The sequence below is a fragment of the Pygoscelis adeliae genome, unplaced genomic scaffold (genome assembly GCF_000699105.1).
Source record: "Pygoscelis adeliae isolate BGI_AS28 unplaced genomic scaffold, ASM69910v1 Scaffold286, whole genome shotgun sequence".
Taxonomy (NCBI): domain Eukaryota; kingdom Metazoa; phylum Chordata; class Aves; order Sphenisciformes; family Spheniscidae; genus Pygoscelis; species Pygoscelis adeliae.
In genome coordinates, this window is record NW_008825076.1 from 4529830 (window position 1) to 4539064 (window position 9235).

A 9235-nucleotide genomic window follows, 5' to 3' on the forward strand; every position below is an offset into this window, starting at 1 on the left:
TCCAGATGTAAAAATACTACAGTTCTTGCAGGTTACTACTTGTCGGAGTGCTCCCAATTGTATTAGTTTCCACAAACAGAAGGCTCACCTGACACTTTGACCTTTATGGTTACAGTTTGCAGGATAAAACTGTCAGCTGCAAAGGAAGGATTCCACAGACATTATCCACACGGAGACCTAGAGCTTGTCTATATAATTCCAAATAAATGTTGAGGCGTAGCAACTATTATTCTTTATACCACTAAAACTTAGTAATACAGTTGGCTGTAAGAGACGAAAAACCCAGCCTTATGCAAAATAACACTTGGGAAAAAAGAATGAGGTAGGGAACAAGGTCTATTTATTTATTTTTACATATAGATCAGGAGGTCTTAAACTCACAGGCACTGAAGAAATAGCTTGTTTGAGAAAATTGAAACACGTCTCCTCAGTAAGCTCTCACTCCATAGGAAAGCTTCGTGCTCTCTGAAGGGGCTAGAACTTCTTGCCAAGAAGGTATTTGGACATCAATTTTTTAAATTAATGCTCCAGGATATTCACACAAAGACACAGATATCGACTACTGTGTAGAATATATTTTTAATTGGAAGAGGCCATGCCAGCTGAGCTATAAAACAAGTGCAAGCTGTTAGATATAATAATAAAGAAAAAAGACTAGGGGGGAAAAAGTGAGTCATGAAAAAAAAAGAGAAAAAAAAATTTAGTTAAAAGAGACTTCCCAGGACTCCTGAGCTAAGGTAATGGTAGAAAAACATGAAACTTATCATGACCATCACGAATGCTGTTCGGGAATGCAGGGTTCTTGATACCCTGGAAATGGCACTTGTATTCAGGATTATCTTACATGATTCACATATAAATGAAGATGGTTCAGGTTTTGGAGCAGTAACAACACACATCAAAAACTGCAAGTGTTGTTTACAGTGCACATACATGCACTGTATAGGGGATGGTGGTATAGAGATGCAAGAAATTAAAAAGGACTTTAATTTTCTTCTTTCAATCAGAAATGGGTGATGTAAGCTGTAGCTCCTGGTGCATAGATAGATGCCACTGACTTCAGTGTCAACCAGATGTCACTGCTCTGATGCTGACTTGAGGCAAATATAGTCAATATGTTTTCCATAAAATTAAATCCCTTTATTTGCTTCTGTAAGTAATTTTCTGTAAAATAAGTATCAGGGGTACTAAATTTTGCTATTTGTTTTTTATTTTATTACTTTTGCCTCTGAGAAACATGACTGCACGTTCTTAACTGGAAGCATGGTCCTGACAAGGCTGTTGAGAAGCCAAAACAATGCACTTTGTTAGTGCAGACATGCAAGAGCTTACGGACGGCAGCAACGCTGGCGGTACAAAGCTGAGGGGACACACTGGGTACTTCGCTGCTGCTGCAATGCAGAGCTCTATTTCAGGCATCCTCTACCTCACGTGAGACAGTTTCTATATATGATATGTAGGTGCCTGGAAGATGATATTGAGCATACTAAATACATAGTCTGTTGAGCCTCTTCCTCAAAGATCTTTTTAGACGTCCTCTAAGATGAGGGGTGGATTTAAGGCAGAGAAGTTAGGCAGTGAGGCCCATTGGCATTCACAGCTGGTGCCAGGTTTGCTTCTCACAAAGCTAAAAGCTTCTTTGCTCATCGTCTTTGCTTAACAGCTGATACCTCCTGTTGAAAACATTTCCCTGGAGTTATCGCTCACTGGCCAGGAATGAGATGCTGCCTGCTCAGTACACCTTTTGGCCAGAGCATTCCTTTAAGAGGAGGTTTATAAGGATTTGAATCCTTCAGGGCAGGATTCCACTTCCTCGGTGACTCCAAAATAGAGGTGAGAACTATCATTTTAAAAGAGCAGTTATGATCCCTGCTCACTTCTTTGAAACAGAAGTTGTGTGCACATGCCCTTGGGAGCAGATTCAGCTTCCAAACAGGAGCACCTGTGGAGGGCAGGAGTTCAGCTGCATCCCCTTCCCTCAGCAGATTTATCGAGGTTGATGTGAAATGAAGCCCTTGCCTTTGGTAATAGACACATTAGCTGCAGGAACGCTTTTCTGCCTTTTCACATAGAGGCGTGCTGCCAGTCATGGCACATCAGAAGCTGTAAGCTCCCAGGCACTGCAGCCTGCGATGCCCTTTAAAGTACTGAGGCCAAGACAAGAAAAAAATCCTGGGCTTCTTTTATCTCTGCTTTCCAGACAGCGTCCACATGTGTGTCTATTCCTGGTGATTGTCCTTTACTGTCTGACACAACCAGCACTAAAAATCCAGGTATTGCAGCACCTAGCTGGTGGGTGCCTGGGCTCTTTCCTGGACCTGTCTCTAAATACCTAGATGTTCAGCAGTGGTCACATCTAGAACAGCAAATGAGATGCTGGATATAGAGAAATTTTGTATGCCAGCTGAGAGGGTTGTGATAATGTAATTTTTAGATGTAAGTGCATCTAAGCCTTTCAGATGGTTAGCCCTAACTCCTTTTAGCACTGAAGTCAGGGAGAGTGTTCAACATTTCTATCAAAGCCCAAACACTGTGAGCCCTGGGCAGTCAGACCTAAAATAAGTCAGGTAATACACTTTTTCTCAAACAACACTGTTTGCAAAACTGGTAGAGAAAATGCCAAATTTTATCAATGACCTTTTAGAACTATTTTCTGCTTTCAAAGTTAAACACATCCATTTTGTCTTTGCATATATAGGCCTCATTTTCTTCTCATATATTTGAACTCCAGATATTATTCTATTTAAAAATATGTAAAAGCCAACAAATGCAACAGAAGTATTTTCTCTTTTGAAAACCATGGATAATTACCTCCAGTATCCATTACTTAGATGCCTTATGACATGTTTTTAGTTTGCTTCTCTGATATTTTTCTCTTCCTGCCAATGCAAATCTCACATATTGATTAATTTCTATAGTATTTTACCTGAATACATGACATTAGCCATAAAAAGCACTATTTTATTGTACTGCTTGGGGGGGGGGGGGGGAGGAAACACCCAGCGAGACACTTTCTCCATTACATACTAAGGCTGCAATGCTTTAATAGCAGAAAGACAAACAAGAATTTTTGCTAAATATTCTCCTCTGTGGGTAACAGCTCCCCATTTCATTCTAAAACTTGTAAAGTATTATTTAGAAAACTACAGCAAAAGTAATTAAAAATTAGATCACCACACAGGAACTTATTCATTGAAAGTAATAGTTAAAACTCAGTCAGAAGACTGGGTATCAAAGGAAAACATTAAAAAGAGAAATTATAAAATATCAAAAGTGTCTCCTTTCTAAATATACAGACATCTCAAAGTACAAAAGCACATACATCAGAAAAGATGAGGGAGAGGCTCATAAGTGATCTGTGATCCTACAGGTCAAATACCACTTACAAATTACACATTATAAATTGAAGATCTCTTAAAATCAAAGTATACTGCTGTACAGACTATATACTGTCTATGTACTACTTATTAGTAGAGAAACTTTCAAACCAATTAACTTAAAAATATTTCCTGGACCCTCACCTCTTTATACGATTTGTGTTGTCCTTATGGCATGACTTCAGCACAGGCCTTCCTAAACTCACTAATGAATGAAGATATCCATCCAAATAGTTCCTGAGAGTCTAGGTCTTGTGGCTCCCCAAATTTTACCTGTAAATTTGAAAGAGAAGAATATTTAACATTAGTATATCCAAGTAATCTAAACCATGTCCAGGATCTTAATGAAGTTAAAAGAGCAAGAGAAAAGTTAAATACCTTCTAATAATAATAACTAGAAAACTTAGAGCTGGCTAAAATCTCCAGCAAGCTGAGATCCAAAACGTCTCAAGTAAAAGTGACCCCAGGAGTTGTCACTGAATTACCTCAGTAACCTGGGTTTCTGTGTAACCCTGTCTCTCTGGCTGGACTATAGATCTTCAGCTGAAGAGGAGGAAAAACAGTAAATCATGAAGCTTCCTTGCTCTGCAGTTTGTGGATGAGCCCATTCATAAATGAAAATGTGTACTTTAGAGAAATGGTTTATATTCCACAGTGGGCATGGTAGCAGCATGTTCAAGCCAAAAAGTTTTCCTTTTCTGTCATTTTGCTTTGCAAACAAACAAAAATATTCATAGGGAAGCAAACGTTTTTGGGAGAAAAAGTAATTTATCAAAGAGCCACCTTTCCCTGTTCTCTTCTTTCCTTCACCTGAAAAAGGTGAACGGATGGAAAGTTTTTGAAAAAGACGTGAACAATATTGTCATCATGTCTACTTCGCTATAAAACAAGAGGTGAAAGGCAGTCATACTACAAAGTTCAGTACTAGGAGAGGTATTCCTGCGTTAACTAAAATCACTTCCACATAGGTTCTCCAGTTCTAGGACAGGAAAGGATTTTTGATATTAAATCTGTTGCTAAGGTTTAATTCAAGAGGTTTGTCATAATTTTCAAAGATTCCTCCTTAATGGGATCAATAAGTTAAAGAACATAACTCTGCCTGCAACGGCTTTTTAATTGAGCAGAACAAATCTAGAGAACATGCTCCAAAGGCTTCATCAAAAAGTTTTAAAAGGCGTCTTGTGTTGCTACAAGTTCTTATCTTGGCTGTAATTGAGAGCTACTCTGTAATTGGGGGATACAGCTCTCCCAAGGCTGAAGAGCAATGTAGTTGTATTTCAGTATTTCAGATTGCAGCTGAAATATATGGAAAGGTTTGGACTGATATCTGTCATTGTCTAAACATGTTCGCCTGGACATCATCTAACATGTTCTTAGGAGCAAATCCTCTGCCTGGAAATCAGAAACACAGTAAAAGAAACCACTCACATATAATCCAGTCACAAAAACTTTAACGTTAACCAGTGACATCTGATTAATTGTTTTGCCTGTTGTGTTCCTAATTGCACCTCCTGGGTGCTCCAAGCCCTTGATCTTTGGCATGCCTCACCACTCGCCCATGGTGTACCATCAGTTAAACAGTAATGAGAGGGGCATTTCCTGGAGCTAATGACCATCTGTGAGAAGTTGATAGCCCACAGCTATACCACAGGCAGTTATCCCCAATTTATTGTTCATTCCATAGAAGCGTCACATGCCAAGGTCATTATTGATTTTATAAGCAGAATATTAAATCATAAAGGTAGGCCTGTGGATTTTTGTTTTATCTGCAACATGATTTCCATGGCTACCTACAACACATTTCCAGATCAAATATTCCCCTAGGTAAGCTGGACTATTCCTTCCTAGTGCTGTTGAGATGATAGCCTGGTCTTTGATCACCCATCCTATTTTATATTTCCTTTACATTTTTGCTGCTTTATAAATATGCAAAAAGATCTGCCTAACAATAACATTATTCAGAAGAAAAAAATCCATTCTAAGTGAGAGAAATGCCTAACTTTAGAGAATAAGGGAAAAGGGGGGGGTAAGGGAGGTAAGAAGCAGCTGGGTTAAAACTTGAGGAAACTTCCAGCTACACGGAAAATGAAATCCTCTTCAGATGCAAATAAAAGACTCAGATGAGAGTTTCCAATACAAGAAAGGAAAGCAAAGAGCCTCACACGTATATCTGTAGCACAGCATCACATCTGTAATGCCTCCTGGCTGAATGTACACAGCTGGAGAGAACATCTGCGCAGGAGGAGTGTGACAGAGTACGCACACGCAGGAGGGCACAGCCAGCACTCACTGGGCACAACACAGCTCTGCAAGCAGGACCGGCCACACGACACTAACTCCTTCTAAAGATGACTTTTAGGTAAAATGGGTCAAATTCTTCCACATCCCATGCAAGAAGTGTCTCCCAAAGTTTTTACAGCACAAATCTCCCCACTTTTAAATTTGGTGAATACTTTTCAACCATTTCCACTCATGTAACTCAATTGTTAACTCTCTCAGTTACACTATTTTTTCCACCTTTTTTTCTTCTTGCTTTATCCCAGCCCTTCAACCTGTTTTGAAGGCTTGGGACAGAGTTCTTCGACTATGTGCTACCATACAAATTTGGCTTGTTACCCTACACTGAGGCATTTTTCCCATTTGTGAAAGGCTGCAAGAGACACAAAGAAACCCTTGCACATTGTCACAATATTACTTTTAGTAAAACATTACTAATTAAATTTCCTTGGTCAAACATCTCGCTAGTCTTCAATGTCTGTTCAGATAGGTCCCCAAAGGTCTTCCTGGCTGCATCTTCTGTGTAACGTTTATCTGTCATAAAACTTCTCTACTTCTAATTCCTCTCCCTCAAAAAACCAAAAAACAAACAAACAAAAAAACCACCAAACCCCACAAAACAAACCACCACTACCACTTAAAGCTGTGTCCTAATCCCAGGACCAGGAAGTTATTCCAGTTTCAGAGATTAGCACTGCATTTCAGCAAATCTGTCCCTTTCCTTAAAACCTCCTAGTGTGACTATTCTGCTGGAGAATACTGTTACCATAGCAGAGACCTCCTGAATCTCTGTCACACTCCAAGAACATTGTACTAAACGAGGAATCGACATGTTAAAAACTGCAGCATGGAGCTTTTCTCATTCCTTCTGGTGTGACCCTCTGACCAAAAAAACATTTTCTAGTGTATTGGACCTAGATGGGTTGCTTCTGTTCAGAGGAAGAAATGATTGAGAAAATTAGGTGCTTCTCCAGTGCAAGTGTGGGTGAACATAATAGGAACAAACAAGAACAGACAGTTTCTTCATCAGAAATCTTCTGCCCATGGAGCTTCCTTTCTGCTCTGCTCATTTTTAGATCTGTGCTACTACTAACGTCTCTATTCCTGTCTCTCTCATTCGAATAACAGTAGCTAAATCAATGCCCTGGACTATAAGCTTGTTACTAGAAAAAACCCTCTGCTCAAGTAGCAGAAGAATTGCAGCTGCCTACCAACCAAAGACACGATTGCTGGTAGGCACCAGAAAAGCATATTTTCCATAACATGTTTTCTGTAACGTGTTGAAAACATTCAACAGTTAAACTCATTGAATCTATAAAGTTGGTGAACATCTACTTTTCTTTTTGATACTTGGGCTGTAGACCCCCTAAAAAGTGGGCTGTAAGTCCTTAAGAAAAATAAAAGCTAGATTTTCATTCAAAATATTCCACCACTGCTAGATGTGATTTTTTTTTTTTTTTTTTTTCAGTTTTTGTGGAGAGTATAACTATAAAGCATGTGGAAGTATGGGAACTTCTTGCCCTTCTTTCTTGCCTTTTTTTTTTTTAAAGAAATATTGATTTCTTTTCATTGCATTTTAATATGATATGTACCAGTAAGTTGCTATAAAGCTTCTTCATTTCATCACATCTTTTTGACAGCTGGGATAGATCCCCTTCATATTTCTGAATTAAATCCTGTAATAAAATAAAACTTCTTAATTTGGTATAGGAGCATAATATTAAAGCAGAAATTAAACAGCAGTGAAAACAAGATAATTCAAGTCAAAATTTTCATGTCACAAAAATTTCACATTTCACAAAAGATAAGCATACATCAGGCGCACACATTTTCTTGCAAGTATTAAGACAAAGACAAAAAAAAGAAACATCAATGTTAGAGAATTTTTTACTTTAGCATCCAATGACACTACCTAAATCTATTAGAATTTACAGAACTAGATGAGCATCACAGGGCCCTAATTTCCACCCATGTTTGGCATAGTCTAGCCTTTTTGCATGTGAAGTAAATACTCCCAGTTGCTAGTTTTTAAGGGGTCAGAAACAAGGCCTTAGAAATTTAACTTTTGAAATAAAATTTCTTAATCACAGTTCTTTTGTAATGTATGCATTTATATATATGTATATACATACAAAGGACAACTTAATCTGTATTGAAGAAGCACAGCGTTGTGCTGTTCCAAGGGAGAAGGAAACGTATGGGTTTAACAGATGCCGACACTACGCAGTGAAGCACAGCACGAAGATATCCAGGACAGCAGAGATGAACATGTCCCCCCACGGCAGCGGGGAAAGCCCTCACTGGAAGTAGCACCATTCATAACTAGCACAACAGTGCTCTTGAGAGTTAATCGAGTTCTTTGCCCCTTGTGTTTGGCTCTGCTGACTCCTGGCCAGAACTGGGCTCCCTCCAGCCTGCTCAGCCGCCTCTCCATTGTGACCTCCAGCCCATCTCGTTCTGCCACTAGCATGGGCGGAATCATCTTAGATCAACCTATACTCACAACATATGCATGCCCTTGGATGACGTTTCTCTATGCTATTTTCCCTTCTGTCTAAGGGCAGAGGAAGTTATTACAAATTCATATATGCTCTAAAATTGGTAGTATTGCAAAGTGCTTATTGTGGGCAACAGTGGGGCTACCTGTTCCTCATCCGCTCCAGCCCATTTGCCTGTGAAGCAAAAGCAGGAGACGCAGAAACTCTGAAAAGCCTTTCCCATGCTGCAGCTTATGGTACGAGGCACTATCAGAGGGGAATAAAAGGCCACTTTCCCTCAAATGCTCCTGACCTCCTTGCCAGGGCAGGGCTCAGCAAAAACTAAGCAGATTACTCATCTTTTACCTCCAGCCCACAATACCGTTGTGATAACGTTACCTTTAGTTCCTTGCAGAACTGTGACTCCTGGGGTGTTGCCTTGATTGTCTTGGGTTTAATAAGCCGCCTGCACTGAATAACATTTTCCAATTCTTTTTTTAAAACTAACAAAAGAGAAAAAAAGTGAGAAATCTCACTAGCATGCAGTTGTGTCCAAAGGACTGCAAATGTCTAATTTAGGACACATGGAAAATTTAGGAGAATATGGGTCTATAACATGTTCATCTAGGAATATTAACTTTCTGTTTTGAAATAGAAATCCTAAAAGAGGCATGGGTCTTATGGAAAAAAGTAGTATGTGATCACTTCACAAGCAACTGCAGAATAATGAAGAGGTCGAGAGTATGGTCACGCAGCAGCTGTGAATTTGACCTTTCCTAGTTTTGAGCATTGGGATTAGCAATGAAAATAACATTCTTCAAACCTACATTTTTGTGTAGAAAGTTCAGGCTTCCTTTAAAGATAAAAGAACAAAAATTCTACCCTATGTAACAGTAAAAAATCTTGTCAGTTGGCACTAAGCACTACATCAGACTGCTACTGTGGGACCTCTCATGGTGTGAAATGGGGGGAGAAGAGGATACAGCCTTGGCTCCAGGGGCTCAGTCCTGAACTGACCCAGGCTGCAGTTGAGCATCTTCCTCCCCTTGTGCTCGTGCAATGCTTGCCGCAGGTGAGCCCCAGGAGCTGCCTTGAACTACATGG

The 9235-nt window shown here is 39.5% G+C and overlaps 1 protein-coding gene across 1 annotated transcript in view; it reads right to left on the reverse strand.

Annotated features, from left to right (window-relative positions):
• The window catches only part of CBLN4 (cerebellin 4 precursor), a 52919-nt gene that overhangs the window by 20727 nt on the left and 22957 nt on the right, over positions 1-9235 (reverse strand). The window contains 1 exon segment of the mRNA XM_009326859.1: positions 8531-8634. Coding sequence (XP_009325134.1) covers positions 8531-8634 — 104 coding nt within the window.